This window comes from Glycine soja, chromosome 13 (assembly GCF_004193775.1).
Source record: "Glycine soja cultivar W05 chromosome 13, ASM419377v2, whole genome shotgun sequence".
NCBI lineage: Eukaryota > Viridiplantae > Streptophyta > Magnoliopsida > Fabales > Fabaceae > Glycine > Glycine soja.
Window position 1 is genome coordinate 5524926 of NC_041014.1, and position 19006 is coordinate 5543931.

The following is a 19006-nucleotide window of genomic DNA, read 5'->3' on the forward strand; positions in this document are numbered from 1 at the left end:
TACTGATGATATTGTTATTGGTGATATTAATTGATATGAGATGATGTTGATGCTGAGAATGACAATGAGACGAGACAATGTTGATGTTGATGATAACATTGAGGTGAGATGTTGATGATGTAGAAAATGTCATTGTGATGATGTATGTTGTGTATGTACATGGGGGTGCAATGATTATGTTGGATATCCCTGATGGGGAGAAATAGAGTGGTTAAAGAGTTTTAGGCATCTCTAAAGGGGGATGACTTAGAATCTTTAATTATCCACGATCAATGCATTAATGGAGCCCATGTTTCATACTTCATATTGCATGGAAATAATATAAACTTTGTCAGTAAGTAATTGTAATTTCTCATGAGGAGGAATACTTGTACTTGGGGCATGTCCCTCGATTTGGAACTCCCTTGAGACTCAGGCTGATCACCGTAGGGGGGGAGTTGCCTGTGCATGACAAGGTGACCTCGACACTTACTGCCTAATTTTCCTAAGTGAGAGTGTCGTGTGGACACGCTTAGGCTATTTCCTTGATGAATGGTACCACATTGCATTTGAGAGTTGAGGTTAGGTGCATACATCATACTGAACATGATTGATTGAAATTATGGATGGATGATGATTATGTTGGGTTACAAGTGTGAGGTGAAGTCCCATATCGGGTAGAAGTGGAAAGGTTGAGCACCATATAAGTGAGGAGAAGACCCATAAACCTGAGCCTTAAGGTTTTGGGTTAGAGTATGGTGTCAGGTCTCCTTATGTGGTGGCTCGTAGTCCACTGGTGTACCCCTCGAATCTCCCCAACAATTGGTATCAGAGCCGATGGTTCAAATTGGTGACCGACTCAGACGAGTATGCAAGTACCACAGGTGGCCAGAATGGCTAGCGGCACAGCGTGCCCCCGCAGGTGGAGCGGGGTGGCCAGAATGGCTAGCGGGTAGGGCAAGTACCGCAAGTGGCCATGACTATACTCATGGATGATAAAGACTTTCGCTCGAGGGGGAGGCTACGATGTGGAAGAGACTCACACTTGAGGGGGAGATGTGTTGGATTACAAGTGAGAGGTGAAGTCCCACGTCAGGTAGAAGTGGAAAGGTTGAGCACCATATAAGTGAGGAGAAGACCCATAAACCTGAGCCTTAAGGTTTTTGGTTAGAGTGTGGTGTCAGGTCTCCTTATGTGGTGGCTCGTGGTCCACATGTGTACCCCTCGAATCTTCCCAATAGATTACTTGTTGAGTGTATGTTGGACTAATGGATGTTTGTGTATGCTTATGGTATTTGTTAATGTTTTCTTACTAATTATGATTATTTGATTTTTGTATTAATTTCTTTTATAATAAACTCACCCTCGCAATTTTTGTATCGTGTGATTGGTACCTGTGATGATCGTGAACCTTTGTTCGTGGGAGCAGAATGACAGCAATAGAGTATGTGAAGTAAGATTCTTTTTTGGAGCCGCCAAGCCGACGTGATGACGTTGAGATTATTTTGGGAAAGAGTTGTGTTTTGTTAATCAACTCCTCTATAGCTGGTTCCATAATTCTTTTTTTTTTGAATTGAGGATGTAAATAACAGATTTAATTATATGTATGAACTAATTTACTTTCTATTGTGTGAATGATGTGTACTGAATTACTATATATATATATATATTTATTATATACTATATATATATGTATTCATTTAAGTAATGGTGCATTGTTTGATGAATGTATATCGTGAAAAATTTATTTTCTTTGTCCACAAGCAAATTAATGGAGTTTTCAATTAAAAATTGAAAATTTTCCGATTTAGAGTTGTGATATCGTAGTGACGAGGCGAGTCATTACATTAGTTTGTGGGATCAGTCATTGATCATAGAAGCAGACAAAACTTATTTTCAAGATCTCGAAAATGACTACCTTTAGAGGGTTCTGACTAGTGGATGATTTTAACAAATAAGGATGTTGAGTGAAGTGCCAGTGATAATTAAGCTAACAATAACTAACAACAATGACGTAAAAAAATTAACAATTTTATTTGACTATATAAATAAGTTCATAATGTGTAAATAATTAATAATTAGAAAATGTTAACATAAATAATAATATATATTAATTTACTAATCTTTAATTCTTGAGTTTACTTAAATTTTATAATTATATTTAATAAATGATAATGTATATTAATTTACTAATTTTTAATTCTTGAGTTTACTTAAATTTTATAATTATATTTAGTTAATTCATCTTCCAAATATAATTTACATGTATAATATTCGATAAATAAATAATAAAGTAAATTTTCTTATCATTAGAGTCAATTTTAACTGAAATAATTTTAAAATACTTAGATACAAAAAATAATTATTGTAAAAAAATTAAAAATTTTAAACAATTATAGTAAGAAATTATTAAATTTTTTTTTATTTTTAAACTTAGAATAATATTTAATCACTCATCATGCAAACATGTGATATGTAAAAAAAAAAATGCACACATGATGATGCATACATGTCAAATGTTTAGCAAAATAATAAAATAAAAGCATGAGACATGTTCTAATGATAAGCTGGATGATGATGGTCTTGCACCACGATATGTGCATTTCTAAATTTATGTAATTTTTGGCGGTTAGAAATCATGAGAAACTGATTTAATAAATTTTCAAAAATAGAGATAGATTTTAGTTATTGTTATTTTAAATTAATTATTTTAAAAATAAAAAATTAATAAAATAATAACGTTATTTATAAAATTAAAATAGGACCAAAATGATAATTTTGAAAAACAATATAAGTAAGATTTTTAAAACTTATACAAAAATAAAAAAATCCTTAAAACATACGGGACATAAAATGAATTTAGCCTTAAATATTAAAAAACCGCGTTACTTGGCACAAAACCTGAACGTTTTGTCCAAAACGTGTCGGCTAAAACCCCCAACGGAATGTGTAATGAATGATGAAAACGGGCAGCACCGACCACCATAACATAGCGGAAACCACGATCTCTGACTGACTATTCTTACTTTCCACCGAAACGAATTCTCTCTCGTTCGAAGAAAACCGAACTCAACAGTGTCTGTGAGAACTCCAATTCCTAAACCCTAGCTTGAATCCAACGATTCAGGTTCTGATCATTCTCTTTGGCTTTCGCAGTGAACGCAATCGATTCATTTCGGATCTTGTTTGATCTTTGTTTTGTTTTGTACGATTTTCTATAATAGGTTTCAATTTTGCAGTTTCGCCGTTGACTTTTGTGGTGTTTGGGGAGTGAGAAATGCAGCGTGCTCCGGTGACAGTTGAGGAACAGTTGTTGCAAAAAGCGATTAAGGAAGAGTGTACATGGGAGAACCTTCCGAAGCGGATTCAAGCTACTCTTTCTTCTAAAGAAGAATGGCACAGAAGGTTAGAGAGAGTGGCTTTTCGTCTGATTCTTGACCCATTCCCTATCGTACGCTTTTTCTCTATTTCGTCATTGTACTTTAAACCGGTTTAAAGGCTTAGAAAGCATATTGGTCATGGAAGCTAAATTGCTCACTTTCTGTTACTAGTAATTATAACTAAACTTTTCTGAAAGATTTTTAAATAAAAATACATGATTCAAACTGTACCATTCTTTATTGGATTGTTTTCATCCTCTACATGCCATGTGTGTTAGGAGGTAGGATTACACATTACAAGTTGCATCAATGGTACTAAGCAGGTCACTCAATAAACTTTTCATATGTATACCATGCTTTAGAGTTAGTATGCTATACATGACCCTTTAATCTCCAAGTATGTGTTCGTATGCCCTTTTAGGTGAAAACCTAGTTGTTTGAGGAGGGTAAGAGATCTAGTGAAGGATCTCTAACATTGTCATCTCAACCCAGACTAAGTGACTGGAACTGGGCCAAGATTGCTAGTTGAGTTTCAAGTTGGCCAACATATTTCTTAAATCATTTGCTTTTGTATCCATAGTTTGGTTCCCCCTCAGAATTTTAAGTCTGACTGTGGAACCATTTATATGGATCTCTTTTGTACTATGAGTACCTCTGGTACTTCTTTTTATATATAATACTTATCTTTGCCGATTAAAAAAAAACATATTTCTTAAATAACTGTAGAGTAGAATAAAATAAATAATTTTTCATTGGAATGAGGGGATTTTTTTTTGAGAGGCTATTGTGCCTTTAGTGATAAAAAAAAATCTATCCTCATTCCTCTGGAAACAATAAACTTGGATTGGAAAATTCTCTTTTAGAAATTGTATTTTTGTTTTTTAAGATAATCACAGTTTGCTACATTCCACTTATTTCAAGGCTCATTGCCTTGAATATATATCTTGAAATAAATAATCTTTGTTGAGAGGAAAACAAATGAGAGAATATTATTCATTCTAAAAGTTTTTTTTTGCTCAGCAAAAATAAGATTTTATATATATAAATGAAGAGTACCAGAGGTACCAAATTACATAATAAGATTGGGTGCACAACTGGTTCCCGATGTTAGCCTAACATATAGGGAACCATTTGAACCCAATACAAGTGGTTTGGGAGATCTGCATTTATAAATACAGGTCTCTACAGCTGCCATCATTACAAAATTACCCAAAAGCATCTGTCAAGTGAGTTGACCAGTAATTAAACTGCAATCCAAAATCTCTCCGAGTTTTTAAGCCAGGACCAGATTAATAGGATTGCATCATCCAGGACTTTAGATCCATTAAAGGACTGGTTTTGGAAAACCAACCCATTTCTGTGTTGCCAGATAGTCAATGTTAATGCCACCCACCAGCATTTCCATCTTGAATCTTTAGTTCCATCAGCCATCCCTCTATTGTGTTGTAAGAAGTGATCTTTCGGATTTTTTTGGGAAAACACCCACAGTATTCACCCATGTCCGTGATTCCCACCATAAGGGGAGGGTGTGGCTGCAGTTGAAGAATAAATGAGCTGTGTCTTCCTCCTTAGTGTTGCATAGTGGGCAAAGTGTGTCATTAAGCTCCACCTGTCTCCTTCTCAAATTCACTTTCGTTGCTAGTCTGTCTCTAAAGAGCCTCCATGCAAACACTGCTGCTTTGAGAGGAATCTTGAGTTTCCACAATTCCACAAAAGTCTCATCCTTAGTTTCCCCCCTTGCTGCTTCCAGCAGTAGCTCGTATGCCGTTGTTGTTGAATACTTCCCACTTGAATCAGCCTTCCATATCCATGAATCTTCTCCATTCTGTTGTATTGTTAGCCGTGTTGATTCCTCCAGAAAATCTGCAGCCATGAAAACTTCATTATCAAATAAGGTTCTCCTCCAGCTGAACTTCCATTCCCACCCTACTTCGGTATGACTCCCTATGCGGCTGATAATTTGTTGCTGTTGGTTTGATATCTGATTCATGCTATGGTATTTTTCCATCAGTGGTCTATCCTCGGCTGCCCATGTGTCCTCCCAAAATCTGATCTTATCTCCGCTTCCCACCCTCCATTTTATCTGTTTCTTTAGAACAGATGTCTCCTGCTGCTGATTAATCTTCTTCAGATCTTTCCACCAGTGAGAGTGATAGGTGCTGTTTCTTTCATCATCTAGAGATCTCCATCCTCCATACTTTGAAATCAGAATTCTGGTCCACATTTCTCCTTTGTGCTGAAACATTTCCCATCTCCACTTGCCAAGCAAAGCTGTGTTGAACGCTCGGAGATCTTTTATGCCTAATCCTCCTTTCGCTTTTGGGAGACAAATTGTTTCCCAATTGACCCACGCAATTTTCGTTTGCTCCATTCCTCCACCCCACAGGAATCGGCGTTGAATGTTGACCAACTTCTCTATTATTTTGTTTGGAACCCTGAAAAATGAAAAGAAGTAAATTGGAAGTGCTATTAGAACTGCATTTATAAGTGTGACTCTCCCCCCAAAGGATATGTATCTTTGTTTCCATCTAGCTAGTTTTGTCTCACACTTACTAATGATATGATCCCACAACTCGCTATGGCTTGGATTTGCCCCAATTGGGATTCCAAGATAAGAAAAAGGCGTGGACAACAAACTGCAGTTTAAAAACTCAGCAGCCTCCTTCCCCCATTGCTCAGGTTTCCCAATTGCCCCGAATCGACTCTTTGCAAAATTTATCTTGAGGCCTGATGCTAATTCAAAACATCTGAGGATCATTTTTATAACCTTCACGTTTTCCATTGTGGCCTCCCCAAAGAAAATGATATCGTCAGCGTATTGCAGAATACTGACTGGTTCTTTGTTTTTCCCTACTAAAAAACTGCTGAATCTCTCTTTATCCACAGCCTCCCTCATCAACCCGGTTAGACCTTCTACAACAATGTTGAACAGCAAGGGCACTAGGGGGTCCCCTTGCCTGAGCCCCCTTTGTGGATTAAATTGGTTCCATTTTCATGAAAGTTCTGAGGCTCTTCTGCCATGATGAGAGTGTCCTCGCACAATGCCTGCCCTTGTTTGGCTTCAACGTCACTGTTGTCGGTGACCGTTGTTATCCGCAATTGGGTATCTTTCTGTTCGGCCTCGGGTTGCTGCTTTTTTTCACCAAACGACTCCCGGTCAGCATCGATAACCAGTGGGTAAGAGCATTTTCTTTGACTATTGGGTAATTCGTTTCTCCACTGGTTTTCGGTTATCACCGTCCCCGACATCTTCTCCGTCCAACGGTGCGGAACCTCTTCGAACCTCCCTTTCTCCGTCGAGGCTGGCGTGTTGCAGTCCAGGTGGATATCATCGGAGTTGATTTCCTCCAACGATCCTCCTATGCTTCGATCCCTCCCATTACGGTCGTGATAGACACTCCCGCACTCCTCTACAACATGCACGTTAATGGTGTGTTGTATTGTCGGCCTCCATGGGGTCTTAATGAGCACCCTTGCTCTATCCAGCCGTCGTTTATCCTCCGCATCATCGTCCATGTCAACCATTTCACCCATAACCGCCATCATCTTCTGAATATGTTTCATACTCCAAGCTTGAAGTGGAATTCCCCAAACATGAACCCAGGTCAGCCTATTTCCTATTCGTATGTTCGGGCTCCATCTTTCCAAGGAGTAGAATAACGGAGTGCCTCCGTCTATTCCACTATCCATGACTTGCTCTGCCACCTCGTCAGTGAGATCAAAGAGTAGAACTAAGTCATCACCTATGTATTTGGGCTTTAAGTCTAGTCCTGTCGGCCACCATATCTCATCCTCCACCCTCTCAAACATTGCTGGGTTTTTTAATCGTCCTATCCACGCATCTTTCAACCATTTGGTGTCTTCTGGCCCAATTTCAATGTGGACCGAAGATGTTGAGGATCCACGACTGTTGGGTTGGCTGTTGGGAGCCATTCGATGTCTCGGTACCCAGTTAGTGCGTGTCAACGCATCCAGGTAGGAAAATGGTTTTGTCTGGTTTGTTTGTCTGGCGCGATCAATCTCTGTTAGAGTCTCCTCCTTATAATTCTGTGGTTTACTGCCTGTTTCCTCCTTCCTTGGCTGTTCCCGTCCGAACTTAGGGATATTAACATATAGCTTCAGCCCGCCAATTACTATGTTATCCAGCTGCCTTGCCGTGTATCTCGTATCTCGTATCCCTTTGAATCTGACAAGTCCATACCTTCTTCCCATGTAGTTTCTTCGGTTTGGTATGAAGATCTCCCGGACGTCTCCCCACTTCTTGAAATGATACCATAGCTCCCTTTCTGTAACATCATCTCCGAAACGGGTGAAATAAAAGGATGTGATATCCTTATTATCTCTCCAGTTCGTCACAACATAGTGTTGCTGGGCTTTTCCTCTGTTTCTGGCATAAACCCGTCGGGTTGCCTCCCTGGGATTCACTCCGTCACTCTGAAATGCCTTTCCTCTAGACCTATCTCTCCCCCACCCAGTGTTTCTCTCTCTATGCATTTCTCTCTCTATTCTGGCCCCGTTTATTTGATTTTTAAAGCTTACCCCCCCCCCCCACCCCCTTGGTTGTGTATTTGACCAGGTCTCCTTGACTAGATTCTGGAATGCCATATCTTTCAGCCAGCAGTCCATAACCCTAAAGGGTTTGGGTCCCCAATCCACAAATTTAGCCCTAAGCAAAATAGGACAGTGGTCCAAAAAATTTCTATTCAAAATAAACTGCGTAGATCCAGTCCATTTTGAAATCCATTCATCGGAGACGAAAAATCTGTCAAGTTTGCTTTTTGCAGTCCCGTTTGGTCTAAACCAAGTAAACGATCTTCCTACGCATGACACTTCTTCTACTGCTAGGTCCGCCAACTAGGGGTGGAAATGAGCCAAGCCAAGCCAAGCTTTACTAGGCTTGAGCTCGGCTTGAGTTGAATACGTAAGGCTTGAGCTTGGCTCATTATCTGTCATAGGCTTTTTTTTAAGGCTCGGCTCGGCTTACATAAAAGCCTGGCTTGGCCCACGAGCCTAACTAAAAAAATAAACTTATAAAATTTCGTATAAGTAATGTAAAAATCCAAAAATAATTGATAAACAAAATCATATTGAATTCAAGTCATTAAAGCACAAAGTATATCAAAAGAAAATAAAAAGAGCATAATATTAAAAAATGTATGGATTAGAGATGATTTACACTAATATAGCCAAACAAAAATTATTATTAGTTAAATTAACAATTTTTAATCCAATTTTTTGAATATATAATTATATTAAATATTTTTTTAAAAAATATGTCTACAATAATTTCATCTTAGTCTACTCAAGCCGTATCTTATATATTATTGATCGAGATCGTACCCGAATCAAATAAACATTAAAAATGCAGTATCTAGGAAGTGATCCTAGGTCGTCTTCCAATGAGCAATGGTCAACCAAATGTTCATAACAGATAGTAATAAAACAGTAATGAATTGGGGGGCTGTTTGTTTTTGTAAATTAAACAGCAAACAAATTTGAATTAGAAAATAACAGAATTAAAACATGTTTCCCCTTGATTCACAAGCAAGTTTCTTATCCTAGGTTACGAGAATTTATCCTTAATCAGTTCAACCACTTAATCCAACCCTAAATTAAATTACTAAGCGAAAATAACATAAGGTTGTCATTATGTGATTAAACAACACATACACCGATTAATCATGAACGAAACTAATCATTAAGCATGAACGTAAATTAAGCGTAAAGATAATTAATCAAGCACTAAGCATGCATGGATTAATAGCAACAAATACAACGTAATTGGTGAAGAGGAAAAACTGATCAGTATTCAATAGTAATAACAAAACCTCAAAGAGAGTTGTGCTTGATCCTCAAGAGAAAACAATGTTGGAGACTTAGCCTTCCATTAATCAGTAGAAACAAAATTGTAGATTGAAGTCGAAACGAAATTGTAGAAAACGAATTTTATTCTACGTGAACAGTGTGCATGAATAGTAATAAAAACTGGAATTCTAAAATCCTAGAATTATTCTCCTCTCCAAAAAAAAAAACTCCCTAAACTAAAACCTTGGTGCTATTATATAGGTCCTCTGCCCCAAAGCTCACAAATCTATTTTAAGTCTAAGCCCACAAACGAAATAAAATAAAATCTGGACAAGATAAGATAAGATTGGATGAAATAAAATCTAGACGAAATAAAATCTAGATGGAATAAAATCTGGATAAAATAAAATCTAGATAGAATAAAATCTGGATAAGATAAAATTTGATAAAATAAATTTATTATTATTATTATTATTATTATTATTAGCCGGCTTGTCAAGCTTAATAAGCTTTTTTTATAGTTTGAGTTTGGCCTTTTTATCTAAAAAGACTTTTTAAAAAGCTTGAGCTTGACCTTTATAGTAAACAAGCCAAGCCGAGCCGAGCCTTACATAGGCCGAGCCAAAAGCCCTCGACAAGCTGTTCGACTCATTTCCACCCCTACCGCCAACCAGTCATTGAACTCTATAGTACTACTGAGATCCCCCTCCCTCTGAGTCATACTCACTCTCTCAAATGGGTGCCTGATGCTGTTAAAGTCACTCAAAATACACCAAAGGCCAGTGGGTGCCAGGCTCTTAAGTTGCCTAATGGAATCCCATAAGATGCGCTTACAGGCTGCATCACATGGTGCATATACATTCACAATGAAAATTTTCTGCATCTCTTGAGTCCACGTGCCCTCCAATAGGATATATCCCCTACCGGAAACCCTCATTTCCCCTTTAAAAGTTTGTTTGTTCCATACGCAAAGAAGTCCACTAGCTGTGTTAATCGTCGACTGAGATTCCCAATTCATATCGCTGTCCCCCCATAGAGATATGCACATGGCCCTATCTATATGATCTTTCTTCGTCTCCTGAATGCACAACAGTCAACATGGTGTTTCTGGACCAGTCTTCTGATAGCTGTCCATTTCACCCCTCTCCCTAATCCTCTGACATTATAGGATAGAATATTCATGATGAACTAATTCTTTTTCCCAGTAACTCTGCGTTGTTCCTGTCTATTATCTCCATTGAAGAAATTTTTTCAATGATTTTTGGTTGTTTTGACCCCCATGTCATCCCCAAATCTTTTGCCATTTCCCATTGCGCTGTTGCTTCTTCGATAAATTTGTTGCTACATTGGTCCCTACTTTGTGATGTCTTCGTTTGTTCTGGCTGTGAGTTAGGATCCATTGAGTCTGAATCATAGTCTGAAATCGAGGGAGCTGTGTATCCTTCGTTGCCTCTAATTGCTGTTTGCATTCCTTGTCGGGGTTGTTTTTGGGGATGTGTAGCTTTTGTTTTTACAGGTAAATATTCTGTCCTGCTCGGTTGGGCCACTTTCTTTCTGCACCCCCTGGCCCTTACATACACCTTAAAATCGCTCCCCGTCTCCGCTACCTGCTCTTGGTGTTTTTCCCCTTCACAATTTAAAACTGCTCCTTCCGTGTGGATGGTAAGGCCCAAATCAGGATTAGGCCCAGTAGGTTCCAAGTGTGGGTCACGTGAGTTTTTGAATGAAGTTTTTTGTGACCCGTTGTGATTTTGACTCTCAGCCTCCTTTTGACCAATCTCCAAGACATATTCTGCTTTTCCATAAATGCTTTCCGTGCACCCCACCAGCTCACACAACTCACTTTCCTTTTTTTCCCCTTGAGTTGGCAGTGCTATTCGCGTTCCCACCTGCACCTTCACCGCTAATGGCAATTTCTTCCGACATTGGGCCAGCTTCGAGCGCGATGGTTTTCCCCTTGTCACTTTTTGTCACGCACTGGTCAGGTATAGAGCCGTGTGCCTTGCTACTTCCTTCAATACCCGTTGGGTATTCATTCCCTGGGAGACTGCTTGGTATTTTCTCAACCCAATGGACGTTGCTTCCATCCATGGCTTTGGTGGCGAGAAACCTCGGCGAAGGACCACTGTACCCAGTCAATGGTGTGTCGAAGTCGCTAACGTCGGACGTAATTTCTTCCGATGACCCGGAGAAGCTCCGCCGGTGTCGGGCTCGCCTTCCTTCTGCGCTGTGAGTTTCTTCCACCATCTGAACTATGTGGGTTTCGCCGCCGATGAGGACTGCTACTGAATGGTGGATTAACGATCGCCAAGGGATTTTGATAAGGATCCTTGCCCTGTCCAACCTCCGCCTTTCTTCCACATCGTCATCAAAGTCCACCAAAGATTTACAATTTTACCCTAATTAATTCTAAAAGTGTTCACAAAGATTTACAATTTTACCCTAATTACTGTAATTACATTGTACTGTATAACTGCGATAACATCAACAAAAGTCTTATCCTCCACAAACAAGGTGGGATTGACTATATGGATCACACAAAGCCATTGGGTTCAATTAAATACCAAATTCTCAAGGATATTGTTCACCATGAGATCCCTTTACAATTTTCTCCAATGTCCTTCTTGGTCTTCTTCTACCCCCTTTCACAGTGTTAAAAACCATACAATTTACTTTCCTCACCAGTGTTTCTGGTGGCCTTCTTTGCAGCTGTTCAAACCACCTACATAGCACTGTATGAGTAATTATCCAATTTACTTTCTTTTTGACAATGACAATCTCAATATTGCCTTTTCTTTTTGTTGGTAATGAAAATTTTGTGCAGGATAATTGAAAGTTGCATAAAGAAGAGACTTCAATGGAATAGTTGTTATGCTCGTAAAGTTTGTAAAGAAAGTGAATATTATGAAGAGATGATGCGTTACTTGCGGAAGAATCTTGCTGTATGTCCTTGACTGAATGCTATCTGATTCTGAAACTGTATTTCAAATACATTATTAGATGTTCAGTAATCACAACAATTTGTTGATAGAATTTTTTATGGCTAAAATCGATAACTGGTCCCTTAACTACATTTTAAGTCTCAATTTTGTCCTTTAAGTTTAGAAAGTTTCACTTTGGTCCCTTAAAGTTTCTCTATCAGACCAAATTGGTCCTTCCGTTAGTTATCATGCTAATCTGGTCAGCTTGGTGACACGTGGCAAACTGTGAAGATGCCATGTCAGCCAAAATTGACACTGTTAGTGCCAAAAATTGATAGTAGGACCAATTTGGTCTAACGGAGACACTTTAAAGGACCAAAGTGGAACTTTTTAAACATAAAGGACCAAACTGAAACCTAACATGTAGATAAGGGACCAAAATTACATTTTAGCCAAATTTTTTTGGGAGAAAATTGAAGTTTTAATGCTTCAAAACAAAAATTACAACACTGTAATTGAAATCTGGACTTTGTTTCTCTTTTGTTTTAGGACCAACTTTAGTTAATAGTAAATAGTTTAACTATATTAACTTGTCATTTTGTAAAGGAAAAAAAAAACTCTCATCTGTGTACTTGGATCAATGAATGCCAGATATAGCTACTACACTACCACTTCCTGGATGTTGGGCATTTCTTTTATAATTAAAATTTCATTAAATAGAGTTTAAGGGGTACACTAACCCAATAAGACAAGGAATTCAGAACCTGGATATTAAGCAGTGAGCTCATCTTCTGCTTTTGTTGCAATGCATCCGCATTTAATATGCTTGTTTTTTCACTTGCAGCTATTTCCTTATCATCTGGCCGAGTATATTTGCCGTGTAATGAGAGTATCGCCATTCAGATATTATTGTGATATGATTTTTGAAGTAATGAGAAATGGTAACTTTTTACTTGCTTGTTGCAATTCTCAAATGCATTATTTCTTCATGATGAGACCTGATTAATATTTGCTGCATATAGCATAGCTTGCAATTGAGTGACTTGTATGTAAAATCATGCCCTCTTATCCAGATTGTTGACTACCAAATGAATAGTATTTGTAAGAATATTTATGACTGTGTTCTTTTGTAACTTGAATGGTTGGAACTGGAAGAGTTGGTCATTTTCTTTGATCTTGAATTGATAATTATGTTCATAATACAGATTGATAGTAAGAAGTATAATGTTGACTTGTAAAAACTTTTCTATAGGATAGAATTGAACTTTTCTATTGGATATAATGTTCTTGGTTAGCCCTTGAAGTGACGGAAATTGTCTCTGAAATGGTAAATCTGCTTCTTCCCCCCTGTTCATAGGAAAATGCTACCTTGTCTAAATTGAGGGTGCAGACTCATCCTACATGATGAAGTGTGATTAGTAGTGAGTATGTATGGTCTAGTAGGCAGAAAGCCAAATAATATTTGTGTAAACTTGGGGATGAAGTGTGTGCTCAATATTTATTAAACCTGATGTGGATCTAAAAGCCAATTTGGCCAGAGCAACTGTTGTTGGGCATTGGCATTCAAGATTTGTGGTTTTGCTGAGTATGCTCTTGGAAATAAATATTTCTGTGTTAGAAGAAAGATAGTGGAGGGGTATAAGAAGAACATTATAAGAGGGATGACTAATTGTTTGAAGAAAGAAAATAATTATGGAAATTATTTGGTGTTCCCGATTCTTGGTAATTTGGCAGTGAATATTGATGGGATAAGCTACAGAGTGTGTTAGAACTTTGATTTTTTTTTTTGGATTGGCAAAGATAATATAGTATTTATATAAAATGAAGTACCAGAGGTACTGATATACATATAAAGTATACCTTACTGCTGGTTCCACAGTCAGACAATCCTAGTCTAACGGAGAACCAAAGTAAGGAATAATTGAAATATACATATGTTAGGGTTAATCTCAATCTCAATCACAACAATTTCAGTGTGATGATCGAGGAGATGGTGATTAAAAAATTTGGACTCAGAGAGAGATTGTGTAAAACCGCTTATTTATATTTATTCCTAACAGTAGAATACCTAATTAAATAAGGCAAAAATGATGAAATATAACAAAATATGAAAACCACTCCTAAGAGATCATTCAAGATACTCTAAGATATTCTGACTCATTAATAATATTTATGATATTTTGTATATATTTGAGCTGCTAATGCCTTTGGGCTTTTCCTAAGTTACACAGTTGTGGTAGTGTAGAGGACAATATTCCTATTTGGTTTTATTTAGTTTTTTATTATTTGAGCTGCTTATTTAGTTTTTTACTTAGTCTATGGGAGTTTATATTTTCTTCCTGATCAAAGAACTCTATCTAGTACTTGTTCACTTGTGTGCTATAGGTTAATTAAGATGCAGAATAGTAAACATTTGCTTGCAAATGAGCTGGCCTAAAAAATTCTGCATGCTTGAATTATTTGCAGAGCAACCTTATGACAGCATCCCAAATTTTAGTGCTGCAGATGTTTTAAGACTTACAGGAATTGGGAGAAATGAATTTATTGATATAATGAACAAGTGCAGATCTAAGGTACTGGATAGATTTTCCCATACCGTATACAGAAATATGTGTTTGATTCTTAGATTTCATGTATCATCATGATATTCTATGCATCTGTGGTTGTTTTATTACCTGTTCCAATTTATTAGAATTGATAACAGAGAAATGAAAAAGGGAAGAAATTCAGTTTCATTAACCCAACTAACTCAATGCTTACAGCTTCATATTTATAGACTAATCAGTTAGTTAGGACAGCTGTCCCAAACTAACTAACTATAACTAACTATAACTAACTATAACTAACTATAACTAACTGAACAAACTAACTCAGGTAAACTAACTACCCAGAACTGCAGTAATAGCTGCAGTTCCTTTACAATACTTCAATACCCCCCCTCAAACTCAAGGTGGTTGAGACTTAGAAGAAAGATCAATCACATTGAGTTTGCCTTTTAGAAACTGAAACCTGGTTGGAGAGAAGGGTTTTGTTAAAGCATCAGTCCACTGATCAAGACCAGGAATGTGATGAACAATCAGCTGCTTGGTTAGAACTCTTTCTCTGACAAAAAACACATCAATTTCCATGTGTTTGGTCCTTGTATGGAGAACAGGGTTGTGAGTCAGTGCTACAGAACTTTGGTTATCACAAAAAATCACTGGTGTTTTAAAAGGAACACCTTATTCAGACAAGAGAGTCTGAATCCATAAAATCTCTGCTGTTACTTGGGCTAAACTTCTGTATTCTGCCTCAGTACTTGACTGGGCTTCAACTTGTTGTTTTCTTGACCATCAGGAAATGAGATTAGGTCCTAGATAAACTGCAGCTCCTGATGTTGACCTTCTGTCATCAACATCTGAGGCCCAGTCAGCATTACAAAGACCTCTAAGAGGTATAGGTTGACCTGATATAGCAGGTCTTAGTTGAAGTCTATGAGAGAGAGACCCTTTTAGATGTCTTTGAATTCTCTTGACTACTGTCCAATGTCCTATGGATTAGCCATGAATTGACAGACCTTGTTAACTGCAAAGCTTATTTCTGGTCGAGTAATTGTAGTATACTGTAAGGCTCCCACAGCTGATCTGTAAAAAGTAGGATCCGAAAATAAGTCATTACAACTTGCAGGTAGTTGTCATTGGAGAGGAGATAGGCTGAGCCTCTGTCATCTTTGTCTTTTGAAGAAGATCTCTGATGTACTTGCTCTGAGTGAGAACAAGAGAGTTACCAGGCAGTGCTTTGACCTCAATTCCCAAAAAATAGTCCAATTTTCCAAGATGCTTAAAAGCAAAGCTGGAATTCAGTTTAGAGGTAAGTTTCTGGATCAGCATAGAAGAGCTACCAGTAATTATTATGTCATCAACATATACCAGGAGATAAACAGTTTGATGTTGAGCTGTGTAAACAAACAATGAGGGGTCACACTTGCTTGCTTTGAAGCCAAACTGAAGAAGAGTGAATTGTAGTTTGTCAAACCATTGCCTAGGGGCTTGTTTTAAGCCATAAAGATATCCTTTTTAAGCATACAAACCAGAGCGCGAGTTTACAAAGTCAGGTGGCTGTGACACAGACAGATTCTTCAAGAGTATCGATTAGGAATGCTTTGTTGACATCTAGTTGAAAGAGATCCCAATTATGAGTCAATGCTAGAGTAATAATGAGTCTAATATTGACAGGTTTTATGACTGGAGAAAATGTTTCATTGAAGTCAAATGCTTGAACTTGATGAAAACCCTTAGCCACTAGTCTATCTTTGTATCTGTTAAGAGATCCATCTGAATTTTCCTTCATCCTGAAAACCCATTTACATCCAATAGCCCTTCTGTTTGGAGGAAGAGGGACTAGATCTCATGTATTATTGTTAATGAGAGAGCTGAGTATTCTTGCTGCATAGCATGCAGCCAATTGGGATCAGAAATGGCATGCTTAATACTTTGGTTCACAATGAGTGAGAAGAATTGTAGGATTAATTCTGGGTTGAAAAATTCCAGATTTTGATCTAGTTTGCATAGGGTGAGCATTAGTAGTTATGGCAGGTAAAGGAGAATGAATATCAGGGTTGGAATCTGAATGCTCTACAGAACCAGCATTAGAACCATGAAACTGAATGCTCAACAGAACCGGTATTAGAACCACCATCAGAAAGTAAATCGTGATTAGAAACAGAATTATCAACAGAAACTGGTTGAGAAGAAGCAGAATTCTCAACAGAAACGGAATTGTCAACAGAAACAAAAGTCTCAATAGAAGCAGTGGAGAAGAAACAGTAGAAGTGACCTGTGGAGAGTGAACCAGAGGAATGGAACTGAGAAAAATGAGTAGAAGATGAGGGAATAGTAGAAGAGACAGAAGATGACTCAAACAAATCAGTATATGGAAATCTGATTTCATTGAAGACAACATCTTTAGAGATAAACAGTCTTCCTGAAGATGAAAAGCACTTATAGCCTTTGTGTGAGGTTGAGTACCCTAAGAAGAGACATTCTTGTGACCTATAATCAAAGTTATGTCTGTTATAAGGTCTAAGAAAGGGAAAACAGGCAGAACCAAAAGTCTTTAAAACATTGTAATCAGGTGGTTGTTTAAAAAGCACAGTATAGGGTACATCAAAGTTAAGGGAGGATGATGGTAATCTGTTTATTAGAAAAAGAGCTGTAGTGAAAGCATAGTCCCAAAATTTAAGAGTTGAGGATGCATGTTTGAGAAGTGTAAGGCCTGACTCAACTATATGTCTATGTTTTCTTTCCACCACTCCATTTTGATGATGAGTATGTGGACATATCAATCTGTGGTTTATGCCAAGTTTAGCTAGAAAAGGGGCAAAAGGTCTAAACTCTCCTCCCCAATCAGTTTGGAGATTTTTAATTTTGGCATTAAACTTAAGTTCTACCATGGCCTTAAACTGTTGAAAAATACTGAAAGTTTCAGATTTATTCTTTAAGAGATAAATCCAAGTATACTTTGAAAAGGCATCGACAAAGGTTATGTAATATAAAAAGCCATTGGTGGAAGTAACAGGAGAAGGTCCCCAAAGATCACTGTAAATTAACTCTAAAGGAGCAGAGCAAACAATATTAGACAGAGAAGAAGGAAGTCTGTCAGACTTTCCTACACAGCAAGATGCACAAAAATCAACAGCATTTTTATTGGATAGTTGTATATTACATTGCTGTAGTATAAGTTTCATTACATGGAAATTTGGATGACCAAGTCTAGCATGCCATAGGTTGCTTGACTTGGTCTCCACAGAAGCAACAGAATTTGTACAATTAGGAAAAACAGAATTAGAATAACTGGAATTGGAAACAAAATAGGAAGCTGGTGATGAGTTGAATGGAAAGCTTTGTAGTTGTAGATTTGGAAATGAATAGAGTCCATCAGGTCCAACAGAGCCTTGAAGTAAGATCTCATTGGAAACCTGAGATTTACCAACACAGAAATGTGAATGAAATTCAAAGTAAACTTGATTATCTTTAACAAATTTACTTACACTCATAAGATTTTTAGTAATAGATGACACATGTAAAAGTTGATTAAGAGACAAAGAAACTTTAGAATTATGAGGGGAAATAAAATGAGAGGAACTAGTGGATCAAATATTTAGACCTTGACCATTACCAATGAAGATCTGGTCAGGTCCTTCAAAAACTTGGATAAGAGAGATGGTTAGAGAGAGAAACAGAGAGAGAGAACGAGAGAGAGAGAGAAACAGAGTTAGAGAGAGCGAACGTGAGGGAAAGAGAATCAGAGAACGAGAGAGACAGAGATTCAGAGATGGAGAGAGTGAGAGAGACAACGCTAGACACAGAGCGAGAGAGAGTATCAAGGAGAAAGGGAGTGTCGGTTTCTGAGAGGAATCCTGAGAGAGAGAGAGGACGCTCGACTACTAGACACCTGCATGAGTTTCCTTATGGAAGGGCTCGTTTCACAACGAGCAAGGAGGATCGGAGGAGCAGAGGTCATGTCATCAACGAAACAGCTTACAACAAAACAGAGACCAATCCCAGAGACAGCGATAACACCCACTACGAACACCCGTGGATTCAAGTGGAAGGTAGAAGGAAGGCTCGACTACAGAAAAGAATAGGATCACCTCGACAATATGTTTCTCACGCTCATCTGATAGGAGAGAAACACAGAGCTCTATCATGGAGAAACAATAAGGACATCACATCCTTTTATTTCTCTCATTTCCCAGACTCTGTGAACGAAACTTACCTCTGGAATCTATTCCAGGAGTGGGGAAAAGTGTGGGAGGTGTTTATACCTCAATCAAAGAATAAATAGGGTCAACGTTATGGTTTTGTCCGCTTCAAAGGAGTGGAGGATGCAGGCTGGTTGGAGAGACAACTGGACAACAAAATCTACATAGAAGGGAAGAAG

The 19006-nt window shown here is 37.8% G+C and overlaps 1 protein-coding gene across 6 annotated transcripts in view; it reads left to right on the forward strand.

Annotated features, from left to right (window-relative positions):
- The first annotated feature begins 2873 nt into the window (after positions 1 to 2873).
- The window catches only part of LOC114382809 (protein FAM91A1-like), a 52480-nt gene continuing 36347 nt past the window's right edge, over positions 2874 to 19006 (forward strand). For 3 of the 6 annotated variants that reach the window (XR_003660291.1, XM_028342434.1, XM_028342432.1), the window contains exons 1-5: positions 2874 to 3106; positions 3219 to 3384; positions 11989 to 12106; positions 12930 to 13026; positions 14552 to 14658. Coding sequence is in view for 4 of the 6 variants with exons in the window: in XM_028342434.1 (XP_028198235.1) it covers positions 3257 to 3384; positions 11989 to 12106; positions 12930 to 13026; positions 14552 to 14658 (450 nt within the window). In the remaining 2 variants the exon portion in view is untranslated. Of the gene's footprint in view, positions 3107 to 3203; positions 3385 to 9634; positions 11899 to 11988; positions 12107 to 12929; positions 13027 to 14551; positions 14659 to 19006 lie in introns of those variants that run through there. The other 3 variants (XM_028342433.1, XM_028342435.1, XM_028342436.1) reach the window with 3 other exon arrangements.